The sequence below is a fragment of the Portunus trituberculatus genome, chromosome 30, assembly GCF_017591435.1.
Source record: "Portunus trituberculatus isolate SZX2019 chromosome 30, ASM1759143v1, whole genome shotgun sequence".
Taxonomy (NCBI): Eukaryota; Metazoa; Arthropoda; class Malacostraca; order Decapoda; family Portunidae; genus Portunus; species Portunus trituberculatus.
This window is the reverse complement of record NC_059284.1, coordinates 9,995,250-10,016,144: the sequence shown is the minus strand read 5'-3', so window position 1 is coordinate 10,016,144 and position 20,895 is coordinate 9,995,250. Positions and strand designations below refer to the sequence as shown.

At 37.6% G+C, this 20,895-nt stretch overlaps 1 protein-coding gene across 11 annotated transcripts in view; it reads right to left on the bottom strand.

The window, feature by feature from the left end:
• The window catches only part of LOC123511006 (kalirin-like), a 310,494-nt gene that overhangs the window by 1,561 nt on the left and 288,038 nt on the right, over window positions 1-20,895 (bottom strand). For 8 of the 11 annotated variants that reach the window (XM_045266621.1, XM_045266619.1, XM_045266626.1 and 5 more), the window contains 9 exons: window positions 16,204-16,329; window positions 15,572-15,914; window positions 11,972-12,079; window positions 11,031-11,742; window positions 3,667-3,877; window positions 2,880-3,071; window positions 2,608-2,746; window positions 1,999-2,306; window positions 440-635 (listed from right to left, as the gene is read on the bottom strand). In XM_045266621.1, the coding sequence (XP_045122556.1) occupies window positions 440-635; window positions 1,999-2,306; window positions 2,608-2,746; window positions 2,880-3,071; window positions 3,667-3,877; window positions 11,031-11,742; window positions 11,972-12,079; window positions 15,572-15,914; window positions 16,204-16,329 (2,335 nt within the window). Of the gene's footprint in view, window positions 1-439; window positions 636-1,998; window positions 2,307-2,607; window positions 2,747-2,879; window positions 3,072-3,666; window positions 3,878-11,030; window positions 11,743-11,971; window positions 12,080-15,571; window positions 15,915-16,203; window positions 16,330-19,752 lie in introns of those variants that run through there. The other 3 variants (XM_045266623.1, XM_045266629.1, XM_045266630.1) reach the window with 2 other exon arrangements.

The window sequence follows — 20,895 nt, the reverse complement described above, 5'->3', positions numbered from 1 at the left end:
ACATACATGACATTTGTATGGGGAAGGAAGTGTATCAACAGTATCATTACTAATTTCAGCCAACATGGATCTGTACACCTTATATTGGGTGTACTGACAGCTTTAGTACTTACAACAAACACATGGGCAACAAAGATCACTTAAGCACAGTGTTGAAAAATATTTTGAAAACATCAAATGCTAAAATTCAACAAAATTAAGGTCAATCTTTCTGTAAAACTGACTAACAATTGCTTCAAAAACTGATAATTAAGACAACAGATCAAAGATCTTGCCTCATCATGAAATAAAAACAGAGAAGGATGTTTCCAGTCCCCTCACTCTGTCATGGTGAGTGTGGCCATGTCATGTCACTCTACCACAAGAAAATATTGTGTGTGTGAGTGGAGTGTGTCACTTTTTGCAAATCAGTCTTTCTCTATCTAATCGAGAAACCCACCATGTTAAACCATTGATGACTAAGGGCACCCTGCAGCTCCACCCGGTCCTCAGGCTTATAAGCCAGCAAGTCATGAATTAAGTCACAAGCTTCCTGGGTCACTGATGCAAAGTATTCCACAGGGAACCTCAGATCACCAGCCAGGATGTTTCTGCAGGTAGCCTCAGGTGATGCACCAAGAAAGGGAGATCGACCACTGTAAAATGAGAAGTTACTTAAGTTTTGTTTGTTGAGTTGGTCTTACGTCATTTCTCCTGACGTTATCTTTAAATGTATGTGTATGACTACAGTAAAAGACCTCATCACTTATGCAAAAAATGTAGTTACATTAGTAGAAGGATACAAATACATGTGAAAATTTTAACAGTATAAAAAAAAAACTAATTAAGATTAAAGATGATGGAAAATATATGATGGTGAAATACTCATAGAAGAGAACACAAGGTAAACTTCTGGAATGCTCATGTGTGAAATTATTATCTGGTAGTATGGTAATGAGATAGGATAATGGAAAGGTATAGCAACACTTCAACATTAAAAGAAATAACTCAGATTGTCAAAAGTTGAGAATGAATGAAAGCATATGGTGCAAATTAGACCAAGGCAAAGATACTGTAATATGCAAATTGAAACTACTGTGGCTATGGCTATGGAAATCCTCAAAGTGATAATATATAAAACATATAAAACAAAATAAGAAATAAATGCTTTCCTAACCCGCTAAGGAGGATGAGGTACAATAAAGGTGGTGATGGTGTTGAGTGCACACAATTAAGAATGAACATATGGCAATTAGGGGTCTATGTAGAGCATTTGGCACACACTGAGAGATGCATCCCCTGGCAACTCCCTTCCTCCAATCTATTTTTGGTCTACCTTCTCATGCCAATACTAAACAATTTAAAAATATAGCCACGGAAACTTACTAATCAGTCTCATGGCATGCACCTTATGGCTGCTACTCAAGAGTATATTGCCCTTTAACTATCCCCAAAATAGTACACCACTGATTGTTATGTAATAGAGAATCATCAAGGAAGGTGACACGGTTGCTCATTAATTTAGTGGGCAACAGTATGTCTTTTAAAATGTTGAGTAGTGAAATGAGGATTATGACAAGAGAAAGGAAAGTGGAAGGTACATTTAAGGGATTGGAGAAAGCATAGTACAGGATTGGCTATGAAGCAATGTGGGATGTGGCAAAGGTCTATGGAGTGAGTGAAAGTTGTTGAAAGGAGTGAAAGCATTTTATAGAGAGGTTGATGGATGTATGTGGGAGAAAGGAGAAGCAGGTGAAAGTTTGAGAATACCTGAATGTGAGTAAGTCACAGTGGCTGCTTACTCTATTAGTGGGTGGTTGTGTAAGGGGAAAGGTGAGTAAAAAGGATACCAGCTTGGAGGTGAAAGTGGCCACAAATGACATCTATTGATCCATTTTAAACTTTCTTTTACTCTTTAGTCATGTTACAAATGAAGAATGTGACAATGGTAGAAATATGTAGCTCTTTCACTCATGGTTTCCTCCTGCTTAATATGTAGTAGTGCAATGAGTAACTCACCTCACTAGAACATAAATGAGGACCCCAAGACCCCAATAATCTGCTGGGATCCCAACATTCTTTCTTGCCAGGATCTCTGGAGACATGAATTCAGGGGATCCAAGAACTAAAGGTGGACACTCAGGTGGCACTACCAGTTCTTTAACAGGAGTCACTGGACCACTTTTTTCACTGGGGGTTTTCTCACATACACTCCTTGCATTGCCAAAGTCAATGAGACGGACGGCTGGCAGGCTCTCATCTGGGCAAATGCTGCACACACCATCTTCATTCTTTGTTCTTAGGATGTCAACTAAGAGATTCTCAGGCTGGAAGGCATGGAATATATTTCACTCATATATACTGCAGTACTGCCAAATTACTAATAGTTACCAATATTCTGCGCAGAAAAAAAATCACCATTGAGTAAACTTGAAGTGAGTCACATCTTCACACAGTAGCCTCAATCAAATAGAATAAATAAAGAAATAAAGAGTTCCATTATATTCGTTAGATGTTTGAATTATTAGCCGAGTATAATATCATGAAATGAAATATCCTATCGCTCCTTCCCCCCGCCACGCCAGCCACAACTCCTCATGTGCGCGAAACACTATAAGCTAGACATACCTTGAGGTCGAGGTAGGCGACCTGGGAGGAGTGGAGGTATTGCAGACCTTGCACTACCTGCTTCACCAGCACAGCACACTCAGATTCTGTTGTTTCTTCCCGTGTAAAAATCCAATCCAGAAGAGGAAGACCCATTATCCTGGAAATACATCAGGGATGACGAGTGTCAAGTATGTTAGTGAAGCGTAACATTAAATTTTAGTGACACTATATGGACCAAAAAAAGATAAATAAATAAATAAAATGGAATCTAAGGCTTTTCAGGTACTCACAGTTCCAAGACGAGGATGTCAAACTTAGGGGTAGCATTGTACAGGGCGATGGATCGGATGAGGGAGGGATGCTGCAGGCGGCGCAGCAGGAGGTACTCACGCTCGGTGGCTGGACGCTCCTGTCTCGCGCGCCGCACGAACTTTACCGCCACTTCCACCCCGTCACTGTTTCTTTGACACCGTTTCACCACGCTATCAATCGGAACCAGAAATGGACACTGTTAGGTGTACACTGTCAAAACAACTACTATATATCAATCAAATTATCTATAAATCATCCGCCAACACAGATGCGACGCCCACTGTCGAGTGTCAAGCTGCACACGTGTAAGTACTCGTAAACACCTCTCGGCCTATCTTTTTCAAACTAATGTCGTACTGTAACCAGCGTAAACAAACCTCTTCTTAATTTACGATGAAAAATAATGATTAGATCACTTAAATGGTAAAAGTGATCAGGTTTTAATCATTAGGTCATTTAATTGGTAAAAGTTATCAGGTTACGGAGAGTCAATCATTTCACGCTGTCTTTTCAGTGGGCGGAATGACAGGTTTATGGGAACCAGTCTGGCCGGGTCAGACGAACCTGCAGCCAAGGTCTTCCCTGCCCCACGTGTGCAGCTCGGGAGTCAGGAGGCGTGTCACTTGATGGAACTTTCACCGCCATGCACTGTTGACTAAGCAAACGCATTGCTTGCCCAACACACAACCAAGGGTCATTTCGGTACGAGCTTGAAAGGCAACACACATACACACACACACACACACACACTATTAATAAGCTTACCTAAATCTTCCCTTCCCAAGGTCATGCATAACTGAGTATTTCCTCTGAAATCCCGACAGCCAAGTAATCTGATCTGAAGTCCTTGAAGCCTCTCCATCTTCCTCCTCCAGCTGTAGCTCCTCCTCCTCCCCCGCCTCGCCGCCAGCCTCCGCGACACACGCCTCTTTCACCTCGCTTTTCACGGCAGTCTCGTCTTCCTCTTCTATTACATCTGAAAATGACACATTCACGTTGACAAAGGTGTACTGTGCACATTTTTACTATGGTGAGACGTGTTTTTAAAGGTAAGGTAAGTCAATTAATCTAGTGTGTGAAGGGGAAGACGAGGGGCGTTACAGTATCCAGCATCCAGTGAGGCGCTCATGACCAGCAAGAGGGAGCGGCCGTGCTGCCTCCCTCACTGTCTGACACACACTGGTCTCGGGTTGTCCTACTTTCCCACCAAGGCCTCCGAGGTGACGGGAGAATAATTTTCATTATTCTTCACCTACCTGACCTGACGCTGAATGATCTAAAAGAGTTAATTAACGCCACTTGTTCGCCTAGGAGTTCTGCACAAGCAATCATTTAGAATACATGAACAACACCGCACGTGCTACTACTTGTGTGGTTTTACTTTATTTTGTTTATTTTTTGTGCATCTGTGTAGGGATCAGATAAAAGTCTGGACATTATTCTCTACAACTCGTGACGGCTGCCAGACGTGTCTTATAACTCGCAATGCTCGAGTGGAGAAGGTATAAGAGGCACCGGGCGGAGAGGAATACACAATATACTTAGGGGAAACCTTATTAAGACCTTGTCAAATGTCACACCCTCCGGTGACTGACACACCTGAATTTTTGTAGTGAGATGCATTCAACAATGACTGTCGTGATAAGTGAAGTAGTGGATATTAAAGGCGAGGGGGAGAATGGCAGACTACATATTTGAATACCTACGAGTGTGTTATCTATGCGAGAGGTTTTCCTTTGAAGCCTCCGATACATCAACAACAGCTGAATTCATTCTCAAGGTGTCCTGACTCAAGACTAAATATGTTAGGCACTACTGAGTAAATGTGAATGTACACTCACCAGATCCTTGCCACAAACATAGTATTGATTATGACAAGTAACAATTCATGCTGAAAACCTGTTTAGATACATAGAGACCTGTTCTGCAATTTCAGAAAACATTTTCAATATAACACAATGCTGATTCAAGCACCCGCCACTGTGCCACACATCCCAAGGTATCCCGCATCCTTCTGAAGCTGTGGCGTGTCAGGTGTGGGAGGTGAGATCACAGTCCTACTCACAGTACTCATCACCAATTAGAACACCGAACACCCCGCCTACGCACTCAAGCTGAGATGGAAAAATACGGTCTCGTATTAATTTCCTGCGTGACTCAGGACTGAGTGGAGCCACAAGGCTGGGTTAAACCCACTCGATTATTTTCTGCATTGCGACAAGGTGCGCCGTCTGGTCTCGGCTGTTAATTTTCAGGGTAATCTTAACCTGATATATGTACATACGTTATATATATATATATATATATATATATATATATATATATATATATATATATATATATATATATATATATATATATATATATATATATATATATATATATATATATATATATATATATATATATATATATATATATATATATACACACACACACACACACACACACACATACATACACACACACACAGTTTGGCCAAGACTTTGATGCATCAGTGGCGCGATAAATTATCGCGATTTCGAAACCTATGGATTTCGGCTATCCAATAACTATTTTTCCCGCGTTATCGATTCATCGGCATCGGCGGTATCTTTCTTTTCAAACTATCGATAATCAATACATCTTGTTTCGGAACAAGAGTATGATTAAAATTTTAAACTTTCAAGATGAAGTGCAGTTCTTTTACTTAAAACAGTGCAGAGACAGGATAATCACCGATTTTTTTTTTTCTAAAATAAAGATAAAAATAAGGAATTGGATCTATCGACTTTTACAATTTGAAAAATCAATTATCGTTATCGCTAGTATCGGAATTTTGGATTGATAGATTTATCGGTATCGGTAATCGAGCGATAAACGTCGCCACTTATCGATCATCGGTTATAGCTGATGATGCTATTGTTATCAATCTATCGTTACTTCTTTTCGTTATCGCGTCCAGCTCTGGACAGATGTGAGGATTGAATGCAAGGAGAGGAACGAGTGGAGTCTTGTCTGTCCTCACCATACACACAAAGATGGGCTGACCACGCTATCTACACTTTTTCCATTGTAATTACTGGTCCTCTCTACGCTGCTAAAGGCAAAATTTGTCCTTAGGAGGTTATGTACCTATGGCCGCAACATCTACTATATCAGCGCGTGCCTGAAAGCTCGGCAGTGTGAATAGACGAGTGTTTGACCGAAGCTGCGAAGCATAGTAATGAAACTTCTTGATTTGCTACTTCCCTCTGTCGCTTAGAGCTTCAGTGAGCTCTGGCATGGTACAAGGTATAATACTAATAAAATCAAGGTGAAACAGTGCCAACCAAACCAACCTCAAAATACGACCAGGAAAAAAAAAAAAAAAAAAAAAAAAATCAGCGAGTCACGGACAGAAAATAGTTCGTCTGAAAATGAAGAGGTTAGAAAAACACATTTCCAACATGCTTAGTTGAAAAAGAACTCTTGCAGAAACCACCTGTGATCTGTAAGTACTGTGAAGTTCATGTTTCAGAGGCCAAGAAACTACGGGCTTAAAAGGTTTGGTTTGAAGGAAAAAAAAAAAAAAAAAAAAAAAAAAAAAAGGAAGGGAAAGGAGTACCTAGAAATGTAAAAAAAAAAAAAAAAAAAAAAAAAAAACAACAACAAATAGAAATAAATACAAAAGTGTAGATTTTGCCTACATAACGAGAAATTTCCCATTTACAGTAAGTCCTCCATTAAGAAGGAAAATGAAGTTTGTATCACTGGTAATTATTTCGTGGTATAAACTTAGCAACGAATAATGATAATCATTTGTTATAAAAAGTAAAGATTTGGTGCAATTTGGTGCAAAGTGTGGAATTATAAGAAGAGTTAAGGGCTGAAACTACCAAATTCCCCATGCTGGCGTGACATGCTTCAACTCGTGGTTACTTGTGAATACTGCAGAACCATTTAGCTTTACAAAATAAAATAATAATAATAATAAATAAATAAATAAATAAATGCTTTCATCCCTACTCACGAGTTCATGAGATAACAACACGAGTTTCCTTCCACTCACCATGCTCGCAACCAGCAAAATCTATCGCAAGCTTCACTCCACTACATCAGAGAGCTGGCAGGGGACGCGGTCAAGTGGCCAGGGGCAAAGTGTGGGCGGAATACACTGACTGGTGATAGGTGGGTGGTGACACGGCAGACACAAACACTTCATTTTCTCACATACGTGGTAGGGAGGAGTAACTCAAGACGGGGTGTGCACTGGCCTTTGTGTGTGTGTGTGTGTATATATATATATATATATATATATATATATATATATATATATATATATATATATATATATATATATATATATATATATATATATATATATATATATATATATATATATATATATATATATATATATATATATATATATATATATATATATATGAAAAGAACATTATATACTTGTGTTTCTTTGACCAAATAATTTGTTTTGCAGTTCCACGTTATAAACCTTCTAACTGAAAGAATAGAGTATGTTTCCCCTAACTTGGGTGTATGGGAACACATTACTGCGGGAAATTTGAATGCACTTGGGTAGCTTTGAGTATCCTTAGTACATGTGATTAGTACAGTTTGTTATCTAATGCAATTTTTGTATCATCTACCAGCATGAAAAGAAATAAAAAGCAATGTAGCTCAAAACAATACTCCCTCCTTCACACAGTCTGGTGTTGTCATAGTTAACATGTTCAACCTATTGCAATGCTGACAGGCTCCATGATTCCTCGGACACTTATTTGCTGTAAAACACACTAAATCCCGTTACAAGCAGACCAGTTTTCATTTATTAGTCACCGAGCACAATGTATGAAAACTGTTTAGTAGAGGATTATAGTGTTTTTCCCACAACCAATTCATTAGTGTTGTACAAATAAATAATGCTGTTAGTACCAATTCACACTTGAGTGAAGAGCCCAGCCTAACGATTATTTTATTAATATTTACAGTACTAGCAGGACAATGTTCCACGTGTGGGCACTGGTGAGTACAGTCCTGGCACACCTTAAACCTCTGATCACAAATCCTTGACAGCAATTGAAAGACCTCCACAAAAATCTGTTACATTCACCTCCTTGTTACTGAAATAGGCACCAACCAAGACTTCTGCATAGAGTTGCCTCCCTGCACCATTGTGTACACAGTCAGCAATTCAGAAATAAATGATTTTAGAGAAAATAATTTATTGGGTGCACAATACAAAACTGGTTCCGCCTCTGCCGCTGCTTGGCACTGGAACCACATGACTATGACTAAGTGGGTTCATACAATGTACATATTTACACATTAGATTATACACAAAGCTATAAAATCCTTTGGCACAGAAAAAAGGGAGTGCAATTCTTCATGCAAATTCATGTGAAAAGACAAAAAAATCTCTTGTCTTAATTTAAGATTACTATCATATTTATTCATTTACCTATGTGTAGACTGCAATCAGGTGCAATTTATACCTCATACATGTACAGTATGCACAAACACATATTGGTGGAATGCTAAAATACTGTTTAGGCAGGCAGTAATTTAGATTTTTTGTTCATAGGGCTTTGATAAAAATGACCAATGGGAAACAAGAAATGCAAAATAGACAAGTAACTATACTAAAAGGAATGAACTCTTCAAACCCTTCCACTACCCATTAGTTCCAGTCTTACACCTTCATCTGAGCAAGTTTTCCCTTGAGACTCAGCTTACAAGTCTCATCAGGAACCTGTGCATAGTTAAATAATGGAAATATACTGGCATATCAAGACAAGACAGTTACATAAATTATATCTGATTTATAAGGTGGAGATGAAGTCAGAGGTTTTAGGCAACAATACTTTAGAATAATGCTGTTCTCTTTATACATTTCTTCCACTTATGCAACAGAACCATATGTTTTAGTAGCATTTTGTCAATAAATGAGGCAAATTAATTGTGACCACAACATTGGCTGGACTTTCATATCAGCCTTTAACAACAATATTTAGGCCATGAATCGTAATGAACTAAAACAATTGAATATTTATATCACAGGCAAAATTATCTGAAAAGACTATGTCACAACACTTATGAAAATTCAGATGCGGAGAGGAGGAATAGCTTGTATGTTTATTTTCCAATGCATATCACTGACAGAAGATGTGGTAGGTAATCTAAATTATGTAAAATTTGTCTGAAGCAATGTTGTGGTCACAAAATTTGCATCCCTGGCAAACTCTACATCACTCCCTCACTCTGGCTGGCCCAGGCCTCCATCACTCTCCCATGGCATGACATGTACCCACGAGAAGATTCTACCTCAAATGACACGTGGTAAATATGAATTGATGACCAAGACAACAGTATGATGAAACAACAATGGACGCAGGCCAGGGAGAAGACCAAGGAGTGAGTAGAAAGGTGTGGGTTAACATGCAGAAGCTGGTGTTACGGAGCCTCCAAGCACTGCCACCATGCTCTTGTTACTGCACAGACTTGGTTATGACAGTGAATAAGTAAAGCATGAATAATGCTCATCAAACATTATTGAGTTGAAAAATGTCTGTCATTATATGTTTACACAATGATCTTTACCACTGCAGCTTTCTCCATCTTCACATGGAGAAGAAACAGACTAACAATTGTAGCTAAATATTCACAACTTTTCCCTCTGAGTCAAGTAAATAAGATACACAGTGACTTTGATGAATGCAAATATAACACTGAGATCATGCTTAAATGTTTTCAGAGATTATGTCACAGCAAGTTTCAGCGACATTTAAACAGTGGAAATAATACAAAAATGTAAAATTTCCTGGTGATATGAATCTTAGCTTTAGGATTTAATGCATTAAGTGATTATTACAGTGTTTGCCTCTGAGGATGAGATGACCAGCATGACAGAAGTCTGACTATTCCATAAGCCAAGAATAACAGACAGGCAGAGATTCATATAAACTTAGCTTTATAATAAAGTAAAAATTGAAGACAATATATTATACAGGAAATTGCATAACTGTATTTCAAAGTGGCACCAGCATTAAAGATCTGAAGTGAAGTGCATTTATTTTTTAAATACTTCTGAGAAATACTTTGATATATGGGATCTGACTTTGTCAGTGTTCTCATACATTAGAGTATAAGGAATTTAGTTGTGTCCACCATCTAACAAGGTGCATTTCTCACTTCATAATGCTCACCAAAGTTATCTCATGACAAGATGGCAAAGGTTATAATATTACATTCAATTTCCTTTTTTTTAAATAACTGATACAAGACAAAAGAGGAAAGTTTAGATGGAATGATGGAGTCTTTAAATAGATGTATGTCACAGACACACTATTGAGACGTGAGGTTCCAGTGTGTCGTGAAAAGCAATTACAATAGACAATGTGAGGACATGTGGGTTCCTTCCTCTGTATTCCCATTCCTACAATAAGAAGGCATGATGTTTTGTCTTGGCATCCCCTTCAGGGAGGATCTCAGCCTGGTATATGAATGGGTAGACTCTTTTGATATATAATAAGGAATAACCATTCCACAATGGTCATTCCTTACTTATGCCCAGGAGTGTATATACAGGAAATTAGATAGACATTTATCCTAAATTACTGCATCACATCTGCCTTTTTTTTTTTTTTTTTTTTTTTTTGTTCTTCCAAAGCCCTAGTCAAAGGTCACACGATAAAAGTGCCACAAACTGAACTTAAAAATAAGCTGAATTTCTTTATAAATTCAGTGTGATAGATGTGATAGTGATGAGATGATGGTGCTAACAATATAATCAGTGTTTGAAGTAACATCCAAAGGCACGATTTACTCTTAAATTAATAGTGAAAAAATTATAAATATAAATAATTTTATAGCTATTCATATTCTTAAAACAATTACCTTAACATATTACTGGTACTAAATGTTCATGTACAAAAATATTCAAAAGTGATATAAAACATTTGGCAGAAATTAGGAAAATATAGAATGCGTGACGTAAAAACAAACATGCACTGAGACCCAGGTAAGGCTGAATGAAGTATCCTGTAATGTTCCACTTGGGAGCACAGATCTGAACCTTAATCCCTTGCAGCCCAGACCTCCACCAACCATTCACTACAAGGAATGGCCATTGGAATAGCAGTGCTCCTTACCGTGGGCCAAATTGATGCGTGCCGAGCAGGCGATGGAATGGCCGGCACAGGAGATGGTGCAAGTGTATTCGCCTGCATCAGTGACACGACAGCTTCCCAGGTGCAGCCTCAGGGTGCCATCGCGATGCTGCTCCATTTCAAAGCGCGGATCAGTCAACTGGCCATGGGGTCCAGACCAAGTGACCATGGTGGATTCCAGCCACAGCCCAGCCACGGATATCACACACACCATCTCTGCTGGCTCTCCCGGACACACAGTGACATTCCTCATTGGTGTTATTATTCTGACTGGAGATTCTGGGGAAGCTGGAACACATCCACTGGGAGCTTTCTCAGTGTGCTGGACATAGTGGTTCTCAGTGTCTGAATGATACGGGTTGATGAGGGAGACTGTCATCTGCCTGCTGGGTAAATGAGAGGCCGAGCAGACTGCTGGTAATTCAGGCACAGGCTCTTCCCTCTTCTGAGAGTTCTGGCGCTGCTGCTGATCTCGCTTGGAGAAGGATGGCTTGCGGAACTTCATCCAAGGCTTCTTCATCTGAGATTCATAGGGCGGGACGACGCTCAGAGGAGAGGCAGGTGGGCTGATAATGTTCTCAGGATTGGCAGAGGGAAGGATGACACTGGAAGGCACCCAGCCCTCTGCTGCTGGACTGCTGGATGTGGCTGCACGGTGCACCAAGTATCCTCTCAAGGAATTGGACGAAATAACCTGCAGAATACCAATAATATGATTACTAGATAGTGTATATGATCAAAATTCCTTATATTTGTAGCTTTAGTTTAATTTTTCTACAAGGGAAGGAGAAATGACCTGCATAAAAAGAATAAGAATAAAAGATATCATAAAATCTGAGTGGCAGCACAGCACAAAAAAAATATATACCAAATCTGTAATCTACATAAAGACTTGGCTAATCATATAAAAAATTTATACTTGCCTGGATGGTCTCCCCTCGAGATACTGATATTTCATCCTCCTTCACAGCACAATAATCGGCCAAAACCTTGACTAGGGTGCCAGCAGGGAGAGCCACATTCCACTCACCCTGTCATGGAAAAAGGAATTGAGGATAAAGTTGTACGATGAACTGTCTTGGTCTTTCCTATCCACCAAGGCTACTGCCATATCTCATCTGGAGCATATCAACACTGAGACTAATCCAAAGGCAAGATAAACTGGTCTTGAGATAATTGTTAATGACCGAACACTGAACACTCAAGGTAAACAGAGTCCGATATCACAAATCAGACCATAACAGACTACTAAAACTGGTGAATTGGTTGTGACTGTTCTGTAACTACACTTGCATCTTGATCACATTTCCACACAACACCAGCTACTGACATCCAGGCTCATAAAATACACTAATTACCCCTAAATGTAGAGTAGCTAGTACTAAGCAGGTAAGACTGATAATTTCTCTAAAGGACTTCTAGTACTTAATAAATTCAATAGGTGCATTTATGTACGCAATTGTTAGTACTTATACTACATACTAGATGGGAAATAATTATTCATATTACTCACCTCAAGCCTTCTGAGTTACTAAAGAAACCTTTCAAGATATGAGGATTAGTTTTTAAATTTCATAAAACTGTGACCTTGAGATTACCGTATATGGAAATTATAATCTTTGCTGGGAAATTACAATAAAAGCATCAAAAGTTTACTAAAAAAAGGTTATAAGCACTCATTTCTTTAATACAATATATTTAAGGTTGATTATTTTCACATAATGGACCTCCTCACACTTTTCTGGGAAAATTAATTTGTTTTTGAGACAGAGTTATCGATAGGAAACAAAAGTAATCTCCTAGCCTTACAAGGGCAGATCAAGGTCAGTTATTGGGAAACACATTTTTGAGATGAAGAATTTGCTGGGGAGAACAATTATGGACAACCTTTATGCCCAATGCAAATTTCTGGTCATCAATCCCGAGAGGCATAGAGTCAAAAACTAACACACAATAAAACCTTCCATGTATCGGCCCCATACTACAATTGCCTGACACTTCTCGCAAAGCTCACACACTAACCACTGAACTTTTCTGAATCAAAGTACTATAATCACTTGAATATAAAAAGATATCATAAAATACAAATACCTTAATGGCTTCCAATGGGTATCACACATATCAAAAAAGAGTATAAAAAGCGGTACGCACTGAAAAATGATGGGATGGTTTGGAAAAATAACGCTGCATGTTTTGTACACATACGGAAACTCTGGGTGGTGATAGATCAGGTGGTCTTAAGAAAGATAAAAGAAACTGCTTCATTAAACTTGGCAAGCTATCTTCTTCCTGATACATGTGTGGAGAGAGAGATGCATTATGCAATCTACATGCTGTACTTTAATTAACATAATGCTGAGCCAATCATATTAATATTGTTTCCATCTACATCATTGTTTCACTGGACTGCCTCTGCCTTCAGACTTGTGTGACACAGGGAAACTCAAGATTTGCTACAAGATTAAACTGGAAACAATTACTTTACAACCTTAGTAATGAATTCCCTTGATGAAACAGATTGAAAAAAAAACACTTAAGATTATACTTATAATAACAATATCACATTTTCCTTTACGACAAACTTTGTGTATTATAATTATTGTCAATATGTTTTCAGTAATGCCTTTGTACAGAGATATGCTCTCCTTGTACATACAAATAATGGTCACAGGTAACATGAGCACTAAAGTTTGAAATTTGTACGTTGTTATGTTGTCTTTTTTCACTAAATTTGTTTTGATAACTATTATGGATACCACTACTCTGTTCCTTTGCCAGAACCTTTTTATAACAGCTAAAAATGTGAAAATAACAAAAATTTACATTTAGCTTCAATTTCATTTGAGAAATTAATATTGACTACTGGTATAAGAAAATATTCAATTGAGTACCATTTCAGTATTACTTGGAATCTTGTCTTCTACTGCCTATTTCCTCTGGACAAGCTCAATTGATTAGGTGACTAAATGTGCACATTTCTTGTTACACTTTTCACAAAATCCAAGTACCCAGCAGTGATTGTTAAGTAAAACCACACATAGTCAAACCTTACATTTTGTCATCACTATTCAAATTATTTCTTCTGTGATGAAGCAGTTACTTTTGAATGAATTCTTTGTTTGTTTTATGTACATATACATAGTAAAACAAGAATTATGTACTGAATTGTGTCTAACTAAGAGATGGCCAATTTGGGGTAAATTTGACTACATTTTATGAATGTTGTTTCGGCAGGCAGCTGTGTTTTCTGAATATTATGATAAAAGAATTTTCAGATTTCCTTGCACAAAATAAATAATCTTCCTGAAATATGCTCCTTAAATATGAAATCAAGCAAGGCATTCTTGCAACGTTCAGTTTCAAATAGTTGTTCAAATATCAATGTTTCACTTTGTCATTCCTGTGACTTTTGTGGCTAAAATCTCGGGTACACTTTAAGAAATCAAACAAATATTTTTCCAACAAGTGTATAAGAAGGTGTTCAGTGCAATGTAAGACACCACTGATTGCTATAACCATGTGTGTACAGAGTAACCATTGGTTTCATGAATGCATAAACATTAACATTTCTATTTCTTTTTCCTTTTATCATGAAAACTATAGCTGAGTGTCTGGATGACTTTGATGGTAGATGAACTTACAAGAAATAAGGCGATCAAAATATAAGCATTTTACAGTAAAGTATCTTCAGAAAACCTACATAACATGCTAATAAATACACAACTCTTAGAACACAGTCATGAGTTACCTCTCTGTTCCCCCCCCCACCTGCTCTCTCTCACTCGGCACGGCTCTGCTACAAGTGAATCAGAAATACTACCAACTATAGAATCCAAAGCAGATTTTCTTTACATATACTTGAAATGAACTGGAAACCTTGGCGAGATTCTGACTTTTCCTCCAACACTTACACATGAAAGAAATTAATCAAATTCTGAAGCCCCAATGATGTGATTTACTGGAGGGAATTGGGTTAATACAATTTTCACTAAGAGAGAGAAAGATACATGCCTGCCACTTCACTACTATTTCTCACCAACAGTAAGTTGTAGAATAGAAAAAAATGTATTTGTATATCACATTATATTAAAAAGGTAATAAAAAAAACTCTGGACAACACTGATTTATACATTCCAGACCCACTATTGGCTGTATAAACATATTGCTCCACTATTCCATTTATTCATAATTACATGTACTCAAAACTCACTGTAACTAGCTTAGAGCTGAGGCTATTTTGAAATTCAGAGCTCCTATTAACTTCCTCCTAAGGTAGCTACCTATCTACCTATTTTATCTATCTATCTATCCAATTATCTGTCTGCCTTATCTATACCTTAAAAATCTGCATTTGAATACACAAGAGCTCTAGAATATTCTTATTGCATCAATGAAAAAAAAAAAAAAAAAAAAAAAGAAAAGAAACTGGGATTGGTTAGGACAACACCTTTAGTAAACAAATAACTACGGCCATTATGTATAAGTATTCATTGTTAGTTTATAAAAGACGAGCTGGTTCTTACCACCTTGGTGGGGGAGCCAGACTCAGACCACCGCCTGTGATAACTGTCGTCTTTGCTTTCCTGCCTTGGGGATGTTGGGAAGCTTTCCGTCCCTTCTCCACCCTCGTCTTGTCCCAGTTTCAACCTGGGACGCAGTGTATTTCGGAAGCCATCAAAAAAGTTCTTCTTTAGTTTTGGTGGACTAGAGGGAGCTTCGAGCTTGTCTAGAGAGCTGTCCTTCTTGATGGGTATGTATGAGGGTATCCCGGTGGCATTGCTGGAGACAGGAGGTGCTGGTGGGGGTGGGGGAGGTTTGTTGCTTGCACTGGGATGAGAGGTTGAAGAGCTGTGGAGACAAGTTTGACTGCAAACACAATATCAAAATGGGAATAAAACAACTAAGTTTGGTCATAGTGCATCTATCTTGAAACAGGTAATTGACAGTAGTAAAAACATACTAAGCAACATGAAGAGAAGCAAACCAGTGCTGTGGTATTGGTTATAAGAAAGGAATGAACAATAAAGGACTATAAGGATCATAAAGTAAGAGGATATTATGACCATAAATCTAACACCTACTATTTATTTGTCACACATTCCCATTGAATTAGACAAGTGCATCTACATCTATCCTTTAGTGTGCCATGCCTCACCTGGCAGGAATATCAATGGTGTTGGCTTTCTTCTTGGTGGTGGGAGCGCAGTGGTGGATGGGAGGCTGGCTGAGGGTCTTACGGAGAGAGGAGTTCCAGGTGGTGCCTCGTCCCGGAGTGTCCACCCTGGGAGATCATGGAATTAGTTATTGTTATATTGGTCTGTACTGCACAGTTACTCTGCTCATAAAGGGCTGTAGGGCAAGCATCAGTGAACACTCTCATGTGGTCATGCATACTGTTCAGTTTCTATGGGTGTAGGTGGTGAAGTGCACATGACTTGCACTGTACATTTTGATGCAAGCATACATGGCACTCAATACTTTTAGGATTTTTCACATATTTCATTTTTCCTTAATGTGCTTTTGGGAATATTTCTGAGACTTTTCCTTTGTGACACAGTGTACTTTCTGACTGTTTTGCAAAAGAAAAATAGTAATCACAAACACAATGTGTAATAAATAATAATAATACCGTAATACTAATGATGCTAATAATAACAATTATGATTAAGATAATTAGCAACACAAATAATCTGAAGAAGCAATTTGCATACTCCATTATTTTATAAGGTAATACAGTCTGGATGCAACAACACAACTTGTAATGCGTTAGAGAAGCCACAGTACTGCTTCCAATACATGCTGAGCTGTTGAAGCAAAGCAAGAGGGAAGCATGATGCAGGTTACTTAGGTACCATATATGTTAACCTGTCATGCAAGCCTATTGTGGAATTTAGTACAGAAGATTCAACAACATGCACAACAGATCTATACACGAGGTGATTGGTTCAAAAAGCATTCCACCCAGACTCCACCACATCTGTACCTTCCCTGTGTCTCCCATTCTAACACCATCTCTCTCTCTCTCTCTCTCTCTCTCTCTGGAACACATCAGTCTCAGGTGTGAGCATAATTGTAATACTACTAGTTGTATAAAGGGGAAAAATAATGAATAAAATAAAATATTAAGAGTAACATTAATACTAACACCTACAGAATGAGAATAAACCTAATGTTCTCCATTCTATTAACACCAGATGTAACAATTAATTTCAGGAAAGTGTTATTGTACATGAAAAACAAGATCACTTAAGCAACTAATGAGAATGGAAAAAGAGTCCTTTTCTTCAGCCTTATTCCTACAGAGAGACAAGTTGTGGTAGTGTGTCTCAACAATCCCTCTGAAGGAGATCTCAGCCTACTGTATATGTATGTGAACATTTCCTGTTTGTCACTAATGTTTCTGGCTTTTCAAGTCACATACACACACACACACACTCTCTTGGCTTACAATCAACAAGGCCTGGGTTCAAGTCCCAGGAGTGGCAAGACAGACTGATAAGCCTTACTGTAGAGCCAGAGTTCTCCCTACAACAAGTTGGTACAGGATGTAAGCCAGATATGTATGACCTTGCCATCCTGGTGTGTGGATGATTTCAGTCCTACCCAAAAGTCAGTTACAATGAGCTCTGACATCTTTCCATAGGGGAATGGCTGGCTGTGTCATGAGATATGATGATTGTGGATAAATACACACCTCATATCTCAGTATCTCTATCAAGATGTACCTCTTGGTTACAAAGTGTTTTAACTGGTTCAATTTGTGGCCAACAGCATTCATGAGAGACATTACATTATAAGAAAGTATCCTTTAAGTCTTCATATAGAAGGCAAATAAATATTGAAATATATCAAATTTTCTTTTTTCATTAAAAATTATAAAAATAAATTGTAATCAAATCAATCTTTCTGGGCCATTGGTCTCATCATACAGAACTAATGTAATTCCCCCTTCATAGATTGACAATAAAGCATGAAATAAAACAGGAATCAATAGTTATGTATCAAACTAGGTAAATATTTTGTCATGCAAATCAAGTTAATTACAATTACAATAATACTCATCCATGTCACTATAAACACAGATATTTTCTTTTGGTCACCAGTGGATAAAATTATTTTCATGGTTCCCAATGGTTAAAAGACATTAAAGAATAAAAATTTCAATAGCTCTTCAGCTTAGAGTAAAGACCGAAGGCATACTGATTTTCTTAATTAACAAGCAACATTTATGAATAATTCTAATGCTAATAGCAATACATAGTGGTAGACACCAAAAGTGATAATCTATCAAATCAATATTTGTACCTTAAAATTAAGAAACAATCTACCACCAACAAGTAGCTATTGAATTACCAATGAGAGTTGAATCTTCAGTGCTAGAAAGACAAGGTGACAAGGGCATTTGCAAGCTGTACAGTTGCCAGTGTTCAGAAGTGATAATGCTGAGCCTTCATTAGTTTTGATCTATTAATGGATTAATAAACAGTAACTCAAACACAAACGTGATAGTTTTATTTAACAACTAAAAACATTTAATGAAGGCCTCAACACAGTTTGGGACAGGACAGAATTGGAAGAAATGAAGAACATTCACTTCTGTACTTACTATTGGATCCCATTACACAAGGATTGTTTTAATCTGGAGCCTTGCAAGAACTCCAGATGGGTGCTGGGGACTGCATCTAGTGAGTTAGTTTTCATATAGAGTGTTAGGACCGTAAGTACTAGATTTTGTGTTTACAAGATGTGTTGGTCTGCATTTTTTGTCTTTAGTGTACACCACTAAAGACTACAAAGTTTTATCTTCTGTTTCCTAAAACAAAGAACACACACAATCAACAGAAAGGATAAGGATTAACTTCTTGTCACACCACCTAAGCTCTTTTAAACATGTACTTGATGAATGGGATGACTGCTGACTGTCTCTCTCCCACCATTACTCTCATGCAGACAAGCAGAGACAGTCCCTGCCTTGTGACAGTCTGCCAAGGATTATGGGACTTCAGACATGTTTGCTCTCAGGCAATATGCATCAGATGTGTGTTTTTAATACAATATGAGTTATTCTTTAAAGCTCATCACTCACCAATTCAAGAGGTTTATGGTGATCTATGTTAGTTTATTAATGTTCAAGTTTAATGGTTTACATCTAGAAGTCATAGATCATGCACTAGTAACTCTTCCTCTGCCTCCATGACACACCCACATCCAAACAAATACTTCAGTAAATGCCAAAAGATTAATTCCCTAAAAGTTTATGTTTGTATAATGTTCTTACCATAGAATCAAAAGAAAATTCATCAGATTCTAAAGATAGTTAATTATTTTCACTTTTATTAAGCCAACAATCTTTATCATAGTGGTGACAGGATTGTTCAAATATTGGCATTATCAATCACTAATTAATCATGGTATGCTGTATTTGGAAGGGAGTGTGTCACGTCTCTCCAGGTCCTTCAGAAGTCCCGTAGTCCCCACTTTTTCAAGGGAACAGCTCTACCCACATAAAGCAAACAATAGTAAAAAGTAAACTTCATGATGCTCTGGGGGTGGCAAAAGAGGTTCCATGACGGCAAAGCTTATCAGACAGCCAAAATTTTATGCACCTGAAAATACAATCATAGAAGCAAGGTTTTCTCAGTCCTTCTCATCTCTGTCTTCCAGCAAACGACATTAAATAAATTATATACAAAAAAGGCAGGAGAAAAATCACCAACTTTATTCATCATACCATATTTTTATATACAAACACTGAGCCCTTCAACAAAAAGGACAATATCAGATGCAACTGTACACTGACCTGTATATAATATGTATTAATATCTTTATTAAACAGCCTTCTTTGAGTTACTTGCAGAAATCTAATTATTCATAATTCTAATGAGTGTTGATTTTCAGAAAGAAAAGTCTGATGCCATCTTCTAAATCAGTATGCAGATTTTGTTTCAACACATCTTTAGAACCTTGCTCATAGCCAGTGGTGAGGCTGACAACCTCTCTGCCTGTCCCTCCACAGAAGGGGTAAGCAGCAGAGACATGAGAGTGAAGTTCAACGCCTCATTTAGTCCCATGGCAAGGGTTACAGTCTATCAGGGAAGGTAACTCTGCTTTGGTTTGACTGAAGCAACTGATTCATCTTGTTGTCATCACATCATCTGGTTATCAACAACTGTACTTAAAACTATCGTACAGTACAAATGAGATTTACACTTTTAAGTTAATAAAAAAAAGTTTGCACCAGGTAAGAAATGCCATACATTTCTGGAAATGGCTCAACTTAATACTTCTGATTATGTCAGACTATTGAGTGACCTATGAATTTTGTGGCAACAAATGATGCAATGAGACTTCACACAACAAAAAGATAATTACTCTAAGATGACTTCATATATGAGTCCTGCAACTGCTAAATAATATTGCAATGGGGAAAGAGATCTAATACTTAAGTTTAAAAGATCCACAGTGTCTTATCAAAATAAAGAATAAAAAAGTGTCTAAGTAGTATTATAAAACTAACATAAAATGTACTTACAGTTTCCAAATAATTTGTTGTAAAAGTTTTTATTTTTGTGAATTGGAAATCATAGTTATTTCACTTTCTGCTTCAAGCAAATAATCTGGTCTTACAATATAAGATCTTTGTTATTTTCAGTAGTACAGTACAGCAAATGTCTATACGTATTTCATTAACTCACATTATTGTCAGTCAATACAAGCATTCACAAGGTGAAAGAATTAGCCAACTGGCACGTTCTCTATGTGGCACAAATTCATTTGATTAGATTATAAGCTGAATTGGTCACTGTGGGCAGGAGAGTGTGCATTCAAATTTACATCCATCAAGCAT